Source organism: Vipera berus (genome assembly GCF_964194415.1).
Source record: "Vipera berus genome assembly, chromosome: 4".
NCBI classification, from domain to species: domain Eukaryota; kingdom Metazoa; phylum Chordata; class Lepidosauria; order Squamata; family Viperidae; genus Vipera; species Vipera berus.
The window spans coordinates 68,308,878-68,329,473 of NC_138206.1; the positions used below are offsets into that span (position 1 = coordinate 68,308,878).

The 20,596-nt window shown below is 37.8% G+C and overlaps 1 protein-coding gene across 4 annotated transcripts in view; it reads right to left on the reverse strand.

Annotated features, from left to right (window-relative positions):
* The window catches only part of CNKSR2 (connector enhancer of kinase suppressor of Ras 2), a gene marked incomplete at both ends in the record, with an annotated part of 208,891 nt that extends 189,581 nt beyond the window's left edge, over positions 1-19,310 (reverse strand). For all 4 annotated transcript variants that reach the window (XM_081326802.1, XM_081326801.1, XM_081326800.1 and 1 more), the window contains one exon: positions 19,247-19,310. In XM_081326802.1, coding sequence (XP_081182928.1) covers positions 19,247-19,310 — 64 coding nt within the window. The remainder of the gene's footprint in view (positions 1-19,246) is intronic.
* Between the last annotated feature and the right edge of the window lie 1,286 nt (positions 19,311-20,596).

The window sequence follows — 20,596 nt, forward strand, 5'->3', positions numbered from 1 at the left end:
GTATTCTCTTGACAAAATTCTATCAGCCTGTGCCCTGCTTCATTTTGTACTCCAAGGCCAAACTTGCCTGTTATTCCAGTAATCGTTTGGCTTCCTACTTTAGCATTCCAATCCCCCATGATGATAAGGACATCATTTTTGGGTGTTAGTTCTATAAGGTGCTGTAGGGCTTCATAGAACCGGTCATTTTCATCCTCTTCAGCACCGGTGGTTGGGGCATAGACTTGGACTACTGTGATATTGAATGGTTTGCCTTGGATTCGAACTGAGATCATTCTGTCATTTTGAGGATTGTATCCCAGTATTGCTTTTCCTATTTTTTTATTGACTATGAAGGCTACTCCATTTCTTCTGAGGGATTCTTGCCCGCAGTAGTATACCTGATGGTCATCTGAATTAAATTCACCCATTCCTGTCCATTTTAGTTCGCTGATACCTAAGATGTCAATGTTTAGTCTTGTCATCTCTTGTTTGACCACGTCCAGCTTTCCTTGATTCATGGATCTTACATTCCAGGTTCCTATGGAGAAAAAAACCTTTACAGCATTGGACTTTCCTTTCACCACCAGACATATCCACAGCTGAGCGTCCTTTCGGCTTTGGCCCAGTCGCTTCATTCTTTCTGGCGCTACTATTACTAGCCCTCTGCTCTTCCCCAGTAGCATATTGGACGCCTTCCGACCTGAGGGGCTCATCTTCCAGCGTCATATCGTTTTGCCTTTTGGTACTGTCCATAGGGTTTTCATGGCAAAGATACTGGAGTGGTTTGCCATTTCCTTCTCCAGTGGATCACGTTTTGTCAGAACTCTCTGCTATGACCTTTCCGTCTTGGGTGGCCCTGCACGGCATAGCTCATAGCTTCATTGAATTATGCAAGCCCCTTCGCCACGACAAGGCAGTAATCCATGAAGGGGATGGATTTTTATCGGTCTGATATTTGTAACTTAAAGAAAGTTTTAATGTAAAATGGGTCTGAAAATGTGTTTTTTTCTTTTATATATAATGATTAATTCTTAAACCTTATAAAATATTACTGAAAGTGTATTTGAAAGTATCTATGTTAAGAGAAAGTTAAAGAAAAAGATGTAGATAGAATAATTTTTATTGTTATTTTTTGCTGTGGGCACATTGACACATTAAAAATGAAATTTAGTTGCTTGCTCTCAAAGTGTACACATACATAACACACATTTAAACATGCTATATACAATATATATATATATATATATATATATATATATATATATATATATATATATATATATATATATACATATATACATATATACATACATACATACATACATACATACACATACACACACACCCTTACTATACAGTTGCAAGAAAAAGTATGTGAACCCTTTGGGATTACGTGAAGTTTTGCATGAATTGGCCATAAAATGTGCTCTAAACGTCATGTAAGTCACAACAATAGAAAAACACAGTCTGCTTAAAATAATACTACACAAACATTAGCTGTTGTCATGTTTTAATTGAACATAAGATGGAAACATTCACAGTGCAGGGTGGAAAAAGTATGTGAACCCCTAGCCTAATGACTTCTCCAAGAGCTAATTGGAGCCAGGAGTGAGCCAACCTTGACTCCAATCAGTGTGATGATATTGGATGTGTTGCTGACAGCTGTCCTGCCCTTTAAAAACACACACCTCTTTTGGGTTTACTGGTCTCACGAAGCACTGTCTGATGTGAACCATGTCTCACAGAAAAGAGCTCTCAGAAGACCTACGATCAAGAATTGTTGACTTGCATGAAGCTGGAAAGGGTTACAAAAGTATCTCCAAAAGCCTTGATGTTCATGTGTCCACGGTAAGACAGACTGTCTACAAATGGAGAAAGTTTAGCACTGTTGCTACTCTCCCTAGGCGTGGTCGTCCTGTAAAAATGACTGCAAGAGCACAGCGCATAATGCTTAATGAGGTAAAGAAGAATCCTAGCGTGTCAGCTAAAGACCTACAGAAATCTCTGGCACATGCTAACATTTTTGTTGACACATCTTCAATAAGGAAAACATTAAACAAGAATGGAGTACATGGGAGGACACCACGGAGGAAGCCATTGTTATCCAAAAAAAAAATTGCAGCACGTTTGAAGTTTGCAAAAGAGCACCTGGATGTTCCACAGCACTACTGGCAAAATATACTGTGGACAGATGAAACCAAAATTGAGTTGTTTGGGAAAAACACACAACACTATGTGTGGAGAAAAAAAGGCACAGCACACCAACATCAAAATCTCATCCCCACTGTAAAACATGGCGGAGGGAGCATCATGGTTTGGGGCTGCTTTGCTGCCTCAGGGCCTGGACAGATTGTTGTCATTGACGGGAAAATGAATTCCAGAGTTTATCAGGACATTTTGCAAGAAAACATATGACCATCTGTCCGCCAACTGAAGCTCCGCAGAGGATGGGTGATGCAACAGGACAATGACCCAAAGCATACAAGTAATTCAACAAAACAATGGCTTCAACAGAACAGAATACGCCTTCTGGAGTAGCCCAGTCAGAGTCCTGACCTCAACCCAATTGAAATGCTGTGGCATGACCTTAAGAGAGCGATTCACACCAGACATCCCAAGAATATTACTACACTGAAACAGTTTTGTGAAGAGGAGTGGTCCAAAATTACTCCAGATCGTTGTACAGGTCTGATCTGCAACTACAGGAAACATTTGGTTGAGGTTATTGCTGCCAAACGAGGGTCAACCAGTTATTAAGTCCAAAGGTTCACATACTTTTTCCACCCTGCACTGTGAATGTTTCCATCTTATGTTCAATTAAAACATGACAACAGCTAATGTTTGTGTAATATTATTTTAAGCAGACTGTGTTTTTCTATTGTTGTGACTTACATGACGTTTAGAGCGCATTTTATGGCCAATTCATGCAAAACTCCACGTAATCCCAAAGGGTTCACATACTTTTTCTTGCAACTGTAAATACATATAAATATTAATCACTGTTCATCTTGAATACATAGCAGAAAGAGGAAGCTTTAGAGTTCACAAGGTTAATACTGTATGGAATGAAACTATGACTGAATCTGGATGTTTTGCTACGGATACCACGAAGCCTCCTCCCAGAAGGTAACAAGGAAAACAGGTCATGAAGAGGATGTGTAGTGTCCCAGACAATCTTGCAGACCCTGCTCAAGCAATGCTTAAATGCTATGTCCTAGATGGAAGGGAGGTTACTGCCAATAATCTTTTCAGCCATCCTCACCACTCTCTGCACCACCTTCCTGTCTGAAGCAGTGATGCTTCCAAACCAGACTGTAATACTGTTTGACAGGATACTCTCAATCGTCCCTCTGTAGAAAGTGGTAAGGACAGGGGAAGGAAGATGTACTTTTCTCATGTGACACAGAAAATGCAGGCGCTGCTGTGCCTGCTTCACCAGTGTCTTGCTGTTAAGCAACCAAGCCAGCCTATGTATTAGCTTAAAGAAAAGATTAGAGTTTTAAAAAGGATGTATACAAAAATATATTTTTTATTTTATGAGGTTAACTTGAAATGATTTAAATTTAATGAGTTAATTGGAGTTAGTTGGAACTTTATTGGTCTAACTGAAAGTGAAATTTAAAAGATGAAGTTAAAAAAAATAGAATTCTTTGATTTTAGAAATGTTTTTAAAGAAAAGTTTAGTTTTTTAAATTAGATGGGAAAAGTATTTTTCCCTTTAAGGTTAAAGAATCTGAAAGAATACAGTGAATTTTGTTAATATAAATGGTGACAGTTTATAAAGATTATTAAGTGCAAGCAGGAAGAAAAAGCAGAAATGGTTAGACTGATTGCTTTATTCAAAGACGAGGACATATTTACAGTATGTTTTCTATTTGGAGATCATCTCTGGATTTTGTGCTTGTGATAAAAAAAGAAACTTTGACTTTGCTTTTGCCAATTAAATAATTTGTTATAGAAATGGCTAGTATATATTAATGTGTAAAAGTAAAAAGTTGAGGCTGTAATGTTGTTGGAAATTTTTTTTCCCTTGAACCCACATATTTTCTTTCCCCCTTTCTTTTTCCTTCCCCTAATTTCATATTTCTATTTTCCTTTACATTTTATACTTGGATAGAATAATAAAAGTTGGAGTTAAAAAAAAATTCTAGGTTGCTTCTCTCCTTGATTAGTTTCCATCCATTGCTTCTTGTCCTGCTTTCAGGTGCTTTGGAGAATAGCTTGACTCCCTCTTCTTTGTGGCAACCTCTGAGATATTGAAACACTGCTATCATATCACCCCTAGTCCTTCTCTTCATTAAACTAGATATACCCAATTCCAGCAACCGTTCTTTGTATGTTTTAGCTTCCACTCCCCTAATCATCCTTGTTGCTCTGCGCTGTACTCTTTCTAGAGTCTCAACATCTTTTTTGCATCCTGGTGACCAAAACTGAATGCAGTATTCCAAGTGTGGTCTTACCAAGGCATTATAAAGTGGTCTTAACATTTCACGTGATCTTGATTCTTTCCATCTGTTAATGCAGCCTAGGATTATTTTGGCTTTTTTGGCAGCTGCAGCACACTGCTCGCTCATATTTAAGTGATTGTCCACTAGGACTCCAACATCCCTCTCACAGTTACTATTGAGAAAATACCACCTATACTATCCTGTGCATTTGTTTTTTCTTGCCTAAATGTAGAACCTTACTTTTTTCACCATTGAATTTAATTTTGTTATGATAGGGCCCAATGTTTAAGTCTGTCAAGATCCTTCTGTATCTTAAGCCTATCATCTAAGGTGTTGGCTATTCCTGCCAGCTTGGTGTCGTCTGCAAATTTGATGAGTTCCCCATCTATCCCCTCATCTAACTCATTGATGAAGATATTGAAGAGTACTGGGTCTAAGACAGAGCCTTGGGGTACCCCACTGCATACTTCCCTCCATGTAGATGCAGTTCCATTGAGGACTTACACATTGAGTGCAATTGGTCAGCCAGTTAAGAATCCATCTGGTTGTGATGCTGTCTAACCCACATTTTTCTATTTTAGTTTATTCTATCTTATTTTAGTTTAACACACTTTACTAAATAAATAAGAAAATATACTGAATTCCTGCTTATTCCTTTGTGAAAACATGATGTGGTATCATACTAATGCCAATCAATATTTTATAAATATACGAAACTAAAAATTCTTTGATTTAAAAGTGAAGCCATCAAATTGTCAATTTAATTTTCTTCTTGAATTTAAACCTTTCTGCATTCAATATGAGTTGATTCCAAATGTGCATATAATTAACTTTCCATGCCTCATGTTATCTTTAATATGTTTTTATTTCTCTCTAAATAAGAAATATACAATATTTCTTTTGCTATGGCAACACAGCTATATATGAATAAACATAAGTTGTGTTTTATTCAAACATGTTATTTTCACTAAAAATGGTACTTGTAATTTAATAGCAGCCCAGAAACAAATATAAGTAATTTGTAATAGCGGGCACCATTAATGAATCAGGAACACATAAATATATACAGGAAAAAATATAAGTCTCAAAAAGGACAAGAATTTTTTTTTAATATTCAAAGAACTGGAAGGTTTAAGCCATCCAATCCAATCCACCTGCTCAGTACAGAAATACTAATTCAAGCATTACTGACAGCTAATTTTGCCTTGCTGAATACATCCAGTTTTGTGTTCTGGGAAGCTGATTAGAACTTATCTTAATCTGCCAGAAATATCTTTACAAAATTCAGTTGGAATCTGCCTTCCTGAAATTTAATCCATTATGGCATATTCTGCACTGTGGAATATATCTTTACCTTCCTCTATGTAACATCTTTTCAAATATTTTACACATGTTATCATAAACCCTTCAGTCTTTATTCTGAAAGCTAAACAGTTTAAATTCCTTCATTTTCTCTTCACAGAACTGCTTCTAATATCACAAGCATTATTGGTTTTCTCTGGTGCTGTTTGAGTTTTCCTGAATTCTTCTTTAAAAAATTTCAGCCTTTTTTATTTAATTATTTCTAGGTTGCCCACTTCATATGACCATACAATTTGTACTTGTCATTCTCAATATAAACAAGAAACAATCCAACTAAGCTAAATAACTGAGCAGTCCATGACCCATTAGGAATAGTGTCTTGGAGGAATATGAATAATTAATCCCAGTATATACTATACAAAGCTTTGATGCTTAATTCTAAAATCCAAAACCTAGTCTGTGTTCAATTTCTTTCTTCAATGAACCTAGAATAGGCAAATCATTCTGGAATTTATGATACTGTAGCCAACCCTGAATGGACTGAAAGAACTTACGGAATACAATTGTTGCACTGCACTTTAAAGAAGACCTAAACAAATTTCTATATATTTTAATTTGGTATCAATCTGAAACTTTGATCCTCATCTTTTAATCTGCTCTTCAGTTTCCTCATAGAGAAAACATGTTTTTTATGAAGACTGATTCAAAATAGGACTTTAGCTCTTTCATAGCTACCTAATAGAATTTTGCCTTCTTCACTAAGAAGCTAGGGTACTTCTCTGGATACCAAGATGGGCAGAATATAAATGTAATAAATAAGTAATTTAAAATAGTGTTTTCTTTTTCATTTATTTTAACAATACGAAAAATGTCCTTTTTAATTCTTAGTATCCTACAATAACTTATTGTTTGCTTTCATGCCACAAGCTATAAAACAGGGGTGTCAAATTGCCAGCCAGCGGACCGGATGTGTCATGGCGAAACCGCACACACCCCATTGCCAGCAATGGAAAAAAAGTCACAATACATCGCAACACATCACATGACATTGTGAGTTTGACACCCCTGCTATAAAATTCCAGGACACCTGTCCTTTTCCTTTGCGACCTAGCCCTCTTTTAATTTTATTTTTGCTTCTTTTTTGACATTTTTTTTACTAAGCCTTTTGTGTAGCCACCTTAACTTTTTTGCCCCCTGCCATTTTAATTGTAATTGAAATGAGAGGTCTTCATTTTCTTATTAGCTTCTCCAGATCCTACCTTTCACTGAATTATACAATTTAAGATATGCTGTTCAGAATCAAAGGCACTTGTTTTATTATGCTCAATTTTAGTTTACCCATACCTGGCAATTAAAAATTCCAATTTATTTGGTCACTTTCCCTGAATATTACTCTAGTTTTAGTTCCTCAATTAAGGCTTCCTATTAATATCATGACAAAGATTCTGAGCAAGAAATTTTTCATCAAGAAAAGTCAGAAATTTTCTTTTTTTATGTTTTATTGATTTTTTTAAATACAATTCAAAAGTACTTATTCAACCAACATGTTGTCTGAGTTTATCATTCACTAATACAAATTCCTAATCCCTTGTTCGTTTCTCCAGCCATTGATAAAATAAGTCCCAAATTTGAAAATATTCTGACTCTTCTTTTTCTTTCAACCTCAGAGTAAGTCTGTCCATTTCCGCACAGTCTAATATATTTTTAATTATTTCTTCCTCTGGTGGTGTTTCTTCATTTTTCCAATATTGTGCAAATATGATTCTTGCCACTACTGTCACATGTAAAATTAAGTATATACTTTGTTTGTCAAGCTTTTCTGGCATTATACCTAATAATAAAAAGTTCAGGTTTAAAATCTACATGTTTTCCCAACATCCTTTCTAGCCAAGTATGTATTTTTGTCCAATATCTCTTTGCTTTAACATGTGTCCACCATACATGATAATAAGTACCTGATTTGTGATTACATTTCCAACATCTATCTGACATATTTTTAAACTTCTTTGCTAATCTTGCTGGTGGCAAGTGCCATCTATAAAACATTTTACGGTATATAAGTTTTCTTTATAAGAGGTTGACATTGTCAATTTATAATTTGTTTCCCACAAGCTTTGCCATTTCTCTAAATCTATATTGTATCCAAAATTATTTGCCCATATTATCATTGTTTCTTTTACTTCTTCATCTTCCATTTCCAAATTCAATAAAAAGTTACACATTTTCTTAGTTTTTCATCAGAGGTTAATAATATCTGATCAAACAAGATCTGCTCTCTGTAAAATCCATACAATTTAACATCTTTATCATATCTCACTTGCATTTGTAAATATGACCACAATGAAAGATCAATACCCTGATTTTCCATCTCTTGTTTAGATTTTAGGTTTCCTTCATAATTTAGAATATCTTTATATGTCCATATTTACTCAAGATGACTAAATCTGGATGTACAAATGCTTCCATTGTTGAAAGCCATCCTGGAATTTTCAACTAATGCATTTCTAATATAGTGGTTTTGAAAATATTTATGTATTTTATTTTTCCCATACCATAAGAAACCGTTGCCAACCAAGTTGTAAGTCATGTTCCTCCAACAATCTTTTATTTCTAAGAATTATCCATTCTTTTACCCATGTTAATACTGATGCTTGATAATATAAGACCCACTCTGGCAAGCCAAAACCTCCATTTCCCTTAGCTTCTTGTAATATTTTCAGTTTAATTCTAGCTTTCTTTCCTTATCAAATAAATTTTGAAGTTAGGGAATTTAAGTCTTCAAAGAATTTTTTCTCCAGTTTTATAGGTATTGTTTGGAATAAAAACAGTATTTGATAATATATTCATTTTCACCGTAGCAATTTTTCCTAACATCAACAGTTGCAGATTTTTCCATTTTTCCAAGTCACGTTTTATTTGGTTCAGTAATTTTATATAGTTGTCTTCTTTTATCATTGAACATCTTGCTGTCAAATATATTCCCAAGTATTTAACTTTTGTAACTATTTGTAATTCTATTTTTCCTGACATTTTTTTTATTTATCTGTAAGATTTTAACTATCGCTTTGTTTTTTTCCTCTGTTTATCTTCAGTCCTGCTATCTCTCCAAACTGTTCTATCTTTTCCAATAATTTACGAATCATTTCTAAAGGTTCCTCTAGGATAAATACCTAGTCGTTTGCAAATGCTTACTTTAGTTTTAGTTCCTCAATTAAGGCTTCCTATTAATATCATGACAAAGATTCTGAGGGAGAATTTTTCTCATCAAGATAAGTCAGAAATTTTCTACAAAGATCACATTTGGCAGAGTTTGCTTTTCAATAAATGTTGGGATAATTATACTTCAGCAGCAGTACAATTTTTCCTGCCTTTTGCTTTTGTAAGGCATCATAATCATCACCCTTTACTTTTACTCAGCTACTCTCAACAGCAAGGGTGGACAATTAATTTCCCAAGAGGCCCCATGAGGAACTGGGACTGTTGTGGAGGGCAGAAAAATTGGGCTGTGAAGATGTGTAGGCATGCTCAGACACACATACATAAATTAAAAAAAAATAGTCACCTTCAAAATAAAAGCCACACAGGCTGGACAGGGACAGCCAAAGAGTCAGATGTGGCCTGGGGGCCATAAAATGACAGGTCTGCACTACAATAATGCCAAGTTTATTCTTTCTGATTTCTGTGCACAAGTGAACATGTTTAAGATTCAGTACAACTACTCCATCTTTCTATGGTGAACAATAATAAAATCAGTTAAAGCCAAGTACAAACACAATATAGAGTGAGAAAAGGAGAGGAAGAGAAAGAATAGAGACAAAGATAATAATAGATACAGGCAGTGCTTTTTTTCTAAAAAAAAAAGTGCCGGAACTCAGAGGTGCTGTCACTGGGAGCGATGCCGGTGTCTTCCTACGGCATCGCCATCCATCCTTTGCACCCCCACCCCTGCACCTCGGAGCCACATGCCGCGGGGATTCCCTTCCCCTCAGCCGCCATGGGGATTCCCCTCCCGCAGTTGCCACGCCATGGCCCATACTGAGCCCCCACCCGGAGCTGCTCCGAACCCCGATCCAGAGCTGTGTTCCTTGTTGGTCTCCGGCATCAAACAGCTGATGGCCTCCAGCACCGGCACTCCTTCACTTACTGCCCCGTTTCCAAATTTATTTATTTTTATTTTTTTTATTTTAATCCCATTTATATCCCGCCCTTCTCCGAAGACTCAAGGCGGCTTACAATCTAAGCACAAATCAAATGTGCTTAGCAATATGCAGTAAGTGAGTGAGTGAGTAAGTGGCGTTTGGAAGCGTTTGGAAGCGATGGGGCAGTGAGTGAGTGAATGAGCAAATGGCATTTGGAAGCATTGGGGCAGTAAGTGAGTGAACGAGCAAAGGGCGTTTGGAAGCATTGGGGCAGTAAGTGAGTGAGTGAACAAGCAAATGGTGTTTGGAAGCGACGAGGCAGTAAGTGAGCGAGCGAGCAAGAGGCCTTTGAAAGAGACGGAGTGAGTGGGGGACAGACTGAACGAGGTGCCTTTGAGAGACGGAGGAGTGAGTGAGAGTGACTGGAGGCTTTTGTGAGCAAAGTGTGAGTGAATGGGGGGGGCTTTTGCGAGTGAAGGGTAAGAGAAAAGGGGAAAAGTGAGGGGGAGAAGGGAAAAAGAAAAGGCACTGACTTCTGACTTCCTCTGTTACAGGAGTAGAAGGAAGCATTAACATTGAACCTCAACTTTTTGCTTTTCTATAATATTATAAACTAGCCATCTCTATAACAATAAATGAATCTAACCAATGAAACCCAAAATACCCCTGCATGTATGCAGGTATCCTTAAGGTGCCACAGTTATGGATGAGAAATACTGGTTCAAAAGTTGGCATTTCTGGATGTAATACAGACATTTTGGACTTATTTTTGTTTCTTTGCATATTTGATATTTTTAAAAAAGCATATGCTACTGACTACACTTATGCACATATGTAACATCTTTTGCTAGGATACATGACCACTGCTTGTCCAGAATGTGAAAAGTGAAAGATTGTGACTAAACAAAATTTTAATGTACAGATAATACCACCAGAAATTATTTTAGCCTTTTTAATAAATGTTGTTATTGATGTTAAGCTCACCATGGGAAACATCATATATTGTTATGTATATACTAGGTTAATTATTTAAAGACTGAAGTGCAACATAACTAGATTCTAAATAATCTATTTTTCAAAACACACAACAGTCCAAACAGTAAAAGTAAAGTCCAAATTAAGAATATTTCATTCTTAAGAATTGTTTAATTTAAAGTGGTTTAGTTGTAATAGATATAGATTCAAAATAGTTTTCAAGAGTATTTACAAAAGACACTATTTTTTTCTAGCATCAGCTAAATTAGACATATTACATTGAGAAAAATGTTTCTCATTTCTTTCCTGTTACCTTTATTGATTTCATTGCAGAGATGTTAACACAGGAAATAGATTATTTTGTTATCTAATTTTACCTTCCAAAAGACAGAAGCAGATGAAAAATGTGAGGTTCTTTCCTGTTGGCTTTTTGAATTAGCTGTTTTAGATTCTAAAAGTTTAGTTCCTAAAGAAGTAACCTTGTAAATAATTTTAATGTCCTCCTCTAGTGCAGGCTCTTTTATGACTCAAGGACTTCAACTCCCAGAATTCCTGAGCCAGCATGGTTCAGCTTGGAAACCTCTTCTTTCCCCTCAGTGTGGCTGGCTCAGGATTTCTGGGAGTTGAAGTCCACGAGTCATAAAAAAGAGCCAAGATTGCCCATCCCTTCAATAGGCTTTCGAAAGCCAATAGAGGGAGCTTCTTTTTTTTTTGCAAAAAAAAAAGGTGCCGGAACGCCGTTCTAAGCGTTCTATGAGAAAAAAAGCCCTGGATACAGGTAGTCCTCAAATTATGGCCACAATTTAGCCCAAAATTTCCATTGCTAAGCAAGGCTGTTGTTAAGTGAATTTTGCCACATTTAAGACCTTTTTGTTATGGTTATTAAGCAAATCACTGCAGTTGTTAAATGAATCATGTGGTCATTAAGCAAATCTGGCTTCCCCCATCGACTCTGCTTGTCAGAAGCTGGCTGAGGTTTCAAATGGTAATCACATGACTTAGCCAAGCATCCAAATTTTAATCACATGACCCTGGGGATACTGCAATGGTTGTTAAGTGTGAAAAATAGTCATGTCAATTTTTTCACTGCCATTGTAACTTTGAATAGTCACTAAACAAATGATTGTATGTCAAAGACTACCTGTAGCGATAACAGAGATACAGAAGAGAGGGAGAAGGATAAGACAGAAAGAGAAAGAGACAGAGATCTTAGCCAGAAAGCCAGCTGTCTGACCTTGGGCCAGTCACTTGCTCTCAGCCCTAGGAAGGAGGCAATGGCACATCATTTCTGAAAAACCTTGCCAAGAAAACTTCAGGGACTACTCCATGCAATCTCTGAAAACCAGACACAACTGAACAGAAGAAAAATGATATATAGTAGCCAAGAAAAATTATAACTCTCAATATAACCAGGAAATGAGGCCTTTAACCCGCTTGGGGCCTCAGGCCTGGACACATAACCATGTCTTCAAGGTCTTAGGAAAAGCCAACAAGTTTATGTCCATTCTAATCTCTGGAAAGAGAATGTTGCAAAGGGCAGGGTCTATGGCAGAGAAGGCATGCCTCCAAATACCCTTCAACAAAGATTCCTTGGACCTACAAGAACCTGTAGCATGCCTAACCTGCTGGACTAAACTGGACAGAAACGTGGGAGAAGAAAATCTTAAGTTTGTGTGGAAAATATAATTACTTTTAAGAAGATGAAATGGACTATTATGCAATCAAAATGTGCAGTAAGAAAATAATTCCAGAATTTAATTGCAAGAAAAAAGAAACTTTATTTAAATTTATTTAAAAACTAAATTGTAGCAGAATCAAATTGGACATTTCTTGAATTCCAACAGAAATGCTTCAACCAAAATTAAAACAGAGAACATGACAGAAAGATATGTAACAATAAAAAAATCATTGGTTCCCTACACTGCTTTGAAATTAAGTTGGAAAACACTATCAAAATAAAATCCAGTAAATCTCTTAAAAACTCAAACAATAATTTTAATTTTTTTTTAAAAAAACCACCTCATTTTCCTGGAAAGAAAATTTTCAGGAAATTGGAAAACAGATTTCAATACAAAATTATTTAGGAACCTGTAAAGACAATCTGCAATTTAAACTGGTTCTTTGCTTCCATTTTCCATCTGTTTAGTGATCAGTTAATGATTGAAAATTCATTCTTGCCTCAGTATATTTTAGCATTTTGAACTCCTTCAAAGTCTCTCAATTATACAAATCCAGACATAATGGCAAACCACAATTAGTATAAAGGAAACCACGGGTAGTACAAAATGTGGTTCACAAATCAATTTCAATGTTTATATTAGACAAAATTTATTTTGGCTGTAAAGATCCTGTCTTAGCATTACAGGTAGTCCTCAAGTTACGAATGCAATGGAACCTGCCTATTCCACTTGTAACTCAAGTACTCGTAGGGGTGAATCTCGTACTATGAACGAGATCACTCACTGCTTTTGTTCATGCATTTGCTAATCAAATGCATGGGCGAATGTGCAGTTTGTTAAGTACACATGAGGTATCTCAGGGTGGGCAAGGCCATGAGGGGCCTAGTGATGGAACAGGCACCCAAGTCTTCCCCGAATCCACTAAGATACCTCATGCTTCCCCCCTCCCTTCCTGCTGCACTGGACTCACTTACGTTTTCACCCAGACGGAGACCTTAGGGAGACAGGAAGCTCTGTCTGTGTGCAAATGGGCTACTTGAAAATGGGACCAATTCGCTGCATTTCCATGCACCCCATTTGCTCACAGATGGAGCTTCCAGTCTCCCCAAGGTCTCCATCAAGGCAAAAAGTGTTTTGAGTGCTTATGGGGTGCCTGGAAACACAGCAATTTGCTGCTTTCCAAGCGTCCTATAGGCATTCAAACATTTCTTATCCGAACGAAGACCTTGGGGAGACTCCACCTGTGTGCAAATGGGGTGCTTGATATTATGGCATCCAGGAACTTCCATTGACTCTCCTCTCCCTCAAAGGCAAAGAAACCATGGCAGAGAGGAGACAGATCTTTGCAAGGTAAGTGGCAGGATGGGAGGGGGAAGCTGTTGTGGGGGGCAGGGGGGAATAGGGTGAATGTTGCAGAGCCTATACAGTCATTCATAAGGGTGGACATCTGCTGTGTGCTGCAACATTCATAATTTTGGGACTTGCTTGTAAACAATAGAGGGCACTTATCACGTAACTTTGAATAAGTGTTAAGTGAACAATCATAATTTAGGGATTACCTGTATTTCATTTACTGACACATTTCAGAAGTCTTTGTAACATTAAAAACCTATTTGCAGTTCTAATAAAATATAAACCTAAAATTTGCTTTTATGAATTTCAAAACATAACTTTAGCTACTAATCTAGATTTTCTAATTAGTTCATGTGAAATATGTATGACAATTATTGCATACATATTTTTTGTGAATTCACTTCTGAACAACAAAAGATCAGGATATTAAGATGTACAGTATATTTAACTGGTATCATTTTATTGATGCAATACTGCTCAATACTATCGACATTTTCATTATTAGACTGTTTGGGATACCAATTTTGGTGACTATACTTCCTTTCTGCACCCTCCATATCACATAATAATTAATCTTCTTTCCTGGTACAATTCTGGGTCATGGTGGCTAATGAAAACCAAATTGGACATAATAGGCTAGTGACTAGTCAGTTTAGTGAATATGCTGGAGGTTAAACTCACATCTACACTAAGAAATGCAGTTATATGCCTTGTATATAAGATGTAATCAATAATTAATAGGAGATTGCAATGCAAAACAAACTTTACTGAAGATTTCAGGGAGAAGGAACTTATATAGGACTGTAAAAAAAATTCAGGGTTTTACTAGTACTAGATGATTTATAGCAGAAAAACAAGGATTCACTCGTTTGATGTGAAACAACTGAAATGTTTTCCTACTTATCTAGATAAAGCTTATTTAGATCTCCGAGATTAGATACACATCTGTACTAATATTTACTAATCCTTAAAGTACAGAAAGCATTGGATACATTGGTAAACCTATCCTCAAAACCATTAATCTGTTTTTAGATGTGTTCCCAGATTTTTTTGATATGAGATTATCGAGATGTACTTGAATGTATTTTCAAATTAGTTTGTTGAATGATGAATCTGATTATTCTTGGTATATACCAAGAACTAAACTAATTCAGTTTATTTGATTTTAGAGGGTCTCCTCCATTAATTCCTGCACCATTAACCACAGTATTTTTGTACCACTCAATTTTAACTTTATCTCAAGGTATAATTTTACAACAGCGCTGGTCCTTTCTGGAGAGATAATTTCAGAAGGCAGTGATTCAAGATCTTGGTTCAGACTTTTATTTGAGTTTCTCATGCTACTAATGTATACGTGAAGCCATGTCATTTGGTCCAGTAACTATGGTGGTGTTAGGGTTAGCTTGAAGGTTATCAAACAAACACGAGAGTTTTAGTAGTATATAAATAACTGAAAATACTAAGCTGTTTTTAAAATGTTCTTTCTGCACACAGTCTTTATAAGAAACCAAGCTGTTTCATTTTGATGTTCTGAAAACAAATTAATTTAGTTATGTAAAAAGTGTTTAAGATTACCCATTTGAACCTAATGAATATTACACAACCGAAGAGTCAGGAAATTACAAAGCTGTATAGCATGAGGACAGAATAACTGTTTATATTAATGGCATATCCAAACTTAGGTTTAAAGCCAACAATAAAATTTCTAATGAATAGGTTTACAGGACTGAAACACTCTCATTCATTCTGTCTTCTAATTGAAATAGCAGGCATAGTCAGTTCAGCTAAATAATTTACTAAGACAGAAACTAGTATAGTTTGTAGAATAATATTTATTGTCAGGGAAATGCTCTTGACTAAAATGTTTCAGAAAGGAAAGTTTAGTTACAGTGCCACTAATCTGAAACTGTTCCGCCAATTGTGATCAGCATGGCTTTTTAATAACTGAAGCATTGATCCCAAGCCATTGCAACCCTTATTAATGAGGTTAGTAATTGCATAGATAATGAGGTTAGTAATTGCATAATCAGCCCAAATATTTTGCCTTTTTTTGACATGAAATTAGGAAAGTGTGATTCCATCCCTTACCACTTCAATGAAAGAGCTGAAATGTATATTCAGCAAGCTTTCTTTCTTTATAAATAAATAAGTAGAAATAATCATGGGAGGGGAGCATTGCTATTAGGAAGAAAAATTGTTACTACTATCAAACAATGTAAAACTTACAGCAGAGACTTAAAAAATTAGAAGAGTTGCATTCTACTAAGAAAATGCATAAGAAACATGGCATTAATTTCATTTACTCTTTCTCTACAGATTCATACAAGAGAAATTTAGCTTAACTATTTAATTAAAACTGTAATCATTTCCTTAATATATCTAACAATTTACAGACACAATGCTTATTTAGCTAAATAAAAAGGTTTAGCTATACTTTATAAAAGCATTTACATAAAATCTAGTGAAGACAATGACATTAACAATATACTGTACAGTATTTCTAAAGACATTATTACCATTGAAAGCTGATTTGTGGAAGTGAATTCAATACTGAAATTAATGTTATCTTTTTTGTTCATGTTTGTCAACCATGTAAATTATGTAAACAGAATCTGGATAATTCCTTTCATTTTAAAAGTGCTAACAATATTGTGAGATTTGAAGCCAGCTAGATCAGCTCCTCATAAACCTACAAACTTTTGAAAGATGTCCTCTCTTTAGCACACAAAAATTGATACTTGAAGATTATATGGGAGCAAGTTGTTTTATCCATTTTAGGCACCTATCAAATACTAAGTGGCCTTCCTCACTTTCCATCATTTTTTTATTTTATTCTAATTTAAATTTTTTATTTTATTCTAGTCTCAAATACTTTTGCATTTTGTGAAGCCTCACAATAACTTACATCTACTTGGCAAGTATAATTTAACATTCAGCAATTCATTTCATAACCAAACATTGGTTTCCAATGCTTTCCTTTACTATAAAACAGAAGCACCTTGTTATGAAACAGATAGGATGGAACTGACCTTAACTAACCACACATAAAGCAATATAATAAATATTAAATATTAACATCTTTAGAAAACATTTGAAACATGAAAGCAGTTTTTAAAATGAAAAATGGAAACATTTTAAAAAGTGAAATGAAAAAAATGTTTTAAAAAGTTAAACCCTCGTTATATTCAACCACATATCATTTTAGGTAAAATTATGAAATTCAAATCATGTCATTTAATTTCTAAAACAATGTTCATCATTAAAAGCTGCTAGCTGAACAAACTTAAGTACTTCAAAAGGCATTAAATCTTATTGATATTCTGAAATCACTGGTCATGAAAGCAAGTATTAGAAAGAAGAAAAAGCAAATTTATCACTCTTGATAGCTACTAATATGTTAGTCACTTCCACAGTTTCCCACTTTATGTTTGTCTCTATGTGCGCATGTTTATGCCTTTCCATCAGGCCAAGTCTACAGTTTTCTTATTTGGAAATGATTTGCCATTGTCTTCTTCCTAGAGGTGACAAAAAGTGACTCTTCCAGTCATCCAGCTGGCTTCATGACCAAGACAGGACAACCCAATGGTTTCTAGCCTGGTACCTTGAGCCACTAATTTAATATTTGCTACTACGGTTACAAAGCAGCCAGATACAAATTAGTGGTATTCAATGGGGCCTACACATTATGATCAAATATACATTTCGGCTCTTTCACTGAAGTAGTAAGGGATGGAATCACATTTTCCTAATTTCATGTCAAAAAAAGGCAAAATATTTGGGCTGATTATCTATGCAATTACCACCCTCATTAATAAGGGTTGCAATGGCCTGGGATCCATGCTTCAGTTATTAAAAAGCCATGCTGATCACAATTGGTGGAACAGTTTCTGGTAGATGTAATAAAACAAAAACAGGGGAAAAATGGAATTAATGGGAAAAGTTTTAGAGATTCAAAACAAAGAAAGCTGACTGTTACAGATGTTAAATGAAAGAGTATGCCACTAGAAGAAGTGGAGGAATGTCAGCTGGGATAAAAGTTAAAACAGGACAGTTGCTGAAAGTGAGGTGGTAGCTGCTCAGCTGTTGCTTTACAAGTGGAGTGAAATGACAGCCTGGCTTCTCAAGCTACAAGTGCATCGATAGTATGACTGACTTCAAAGGAAAACAAGTGGCATATTCAACGGTAGCAAACTAAATCATTCCATGTAAAGTTCTAATGGATGCCATACAGATTGTCACTTATTGCAAAATATTCCATGAGTTCATAGGAACATGCCTAGAGAAATTAATCCCCACAGAACTCCTTTATGTTGACACCTGCCTCCAAGATCTGTGATGGCACTCGGCTTCCAATCCAGTGCTGTCCCCACAATATTCCAGAACATTTGATTTCAGATTGTCACAACCATGTCAGTTGTGGTTTCAGGTTCATGCTGAGACTGGATTCACTGTTCCCCAACAGGGTGACATGATGACATGCTGCCATTTCAGACGCTCTCCTCAAGAGGCACTGCTGTCTCCTGGCACCTGGTCTCTATTATCTCCCTTGTAGTCCTCCTCCACCACCCCACGCCAAGGATTGTTTTACCCTTCTGCAATGTGGTTCTGCCTGCTGTCTTTACGGATTGGCCGTTCCACCATGGCTTACATCGCCCCATCAATTGTAAGACCCTTCACAAATATTCCCACGATCATTTCTTCCCTGTGTTTAGAACGCAACAATGCATTTTTCCATCCCATTGTTTCCGAACGATCTTTTGCAGGATTCGATTATGCCTTCGTGAAAAGTTTCAATAATCCAGCCAATTTAACTGCTGGATCGCTGCCTAAGAAGGCGCGCCAACGGCGGAGAATTGGGGAGGGGCGACCCCTCGAGTAAAATAAGAGACATAAGAAAAAATGCAGAAACCTTAAACCTTGGATGAAATCAAAACTTAGCGACCACCACCCACCCTGCCTTCTGAATAGAGCAATCTGAATGCGCGAAAGCAGCTCGGGAGGGTTCCGCTCATCTTCCCGCGACGACAGTGACGAAGCCTATCTGTCGGGGGCGCCCAAAGGAACGGAGGGACCCTAACTAAGCAAAATCAAATGCAATGCACTTCGTCCAGAGCAGAGCGCTCGGCTCCTCTCTGCCTTCTGCCTATCATCTAACGCTGAGAAAGCCCGCGAGGAGTTGCTCCGCACGCTGCAACCCGTTTTGTTATCCGAGGTTCAACTCTCTCACGACCGAATAATACCAAACACGTAACAGGCATGGGGAGGAAAAATAACAATTAGAAGCCGAAAACTAGTAGCAGGAAACAATAACCACAAGCCACTCTCTCAGCAACAGGCGAAACCCCGCCGTCCAGGCTCTCTCTTTTACCTTTCATCCAATCCACCACTTGATTCGGCGTCCATTTACTAACAGGTTCCATAATGAGCGCCATGGGGGGGGGGACTTTAAGAGAAGCGCTTCTTCTCAGGGGCCACGGAAAAGACGAGGGAAGCGAGGCAGAATCCGGGTGGCCTCGAAGGGCGGTGGGCGTTGAGTGCAGCTCCCGGCGTTTACACGACGAAGCCGCGTTTGTGTGAGGCGCCTCGAAACAGCTGCCTTCTCCTCCTTTTTCTCCAGGCTCCCCTTCTCTGCTTGCCTCCGTGGGCGCGCGGCGCGTGTGGATGAGTGTGTGCCTCTAGAGCTTTCCGTTCCTGTTGATGTTTCAGCGGGAGCCGGAGAAAGCGGCTGCTGCACGCTCCGCCGCCTACAGCCTTCCGCGCCCCCACCCACGACCTGCAGCGCCAGGATGCTGGAAACGGGTCCTGGTGCTGCTCCGACCGCTGCTGTGGGAGCTGAAAGGCTCGCGAGGCTTAGCCACCCCGCGGCGCAGCCCGCCGCTCGCGCCGGGCTCTCTTCGCGCCTTTTTCTCCCTGCACCGAGCTGTTAGCTTTCCCTCCGGAGCTGCACGCTTGTCGCACGTTCTCTGCCCACCCCCCTCCACATTCCCCCACCTTTCCCCCACCGGCGGAAATGACGAGATTGGAGCCGAAAATATCTGAAGCCAAGCGGCCCCCTTGTGCTCCTTGGGGAGCGGGTCGCCCGTGTGATTTGCGAGCGGCAGCCTTTCAGTGGAAGAGAGGCATGGCTTTTAAAAAAAAAGCGCTCTTCTTCCACCGCCGCGGCGAGAAAGCAGCCCTGCCCTCGCCTCCCTGCCCGTACGTGGGGGGGGGGGGAGTGGGAAGGATCCCCGACTGAGCAAAAGCCTCCGATCAAAAGCTGTTCAGAAGCGGTGGCGGTAGGTACAAGCACCTGTTTCGTTACATCTGACGGAGCGTGGCGCCGACTTACCCCCGGCTTTTCCTGACTTTGCTGCTCTTCTGGAGAGAGAGAGAGAGAGAGAAGGAGGGGATCGGCGGGTTGCCGGCGGGTTGTGGATTGTGGTCTTTTTAAATCTGTCACTGAGAATGCGGTGTATGTGTGTTTGTGTTTTTTACATATATTTATAGCTAGTCTAGAGAAACGGGACTTGAAAGAGTCGACTATTTTTCCATGCTCAGCAAGGCTTAAACAACAAATGGTGTCTTTTAAATGGTTCTGATGCGAGGAGCCATATCTTTCGCCATTACTGAGGATTCCCTTTCAGGAGACTAGTGGCTCTCAAGGCAGACCCTATCGCTAAAATTCAACAGTAGATGTTCCCATTGGTGCTATGTGGAATCGCCAAATACTTGAAAGTCT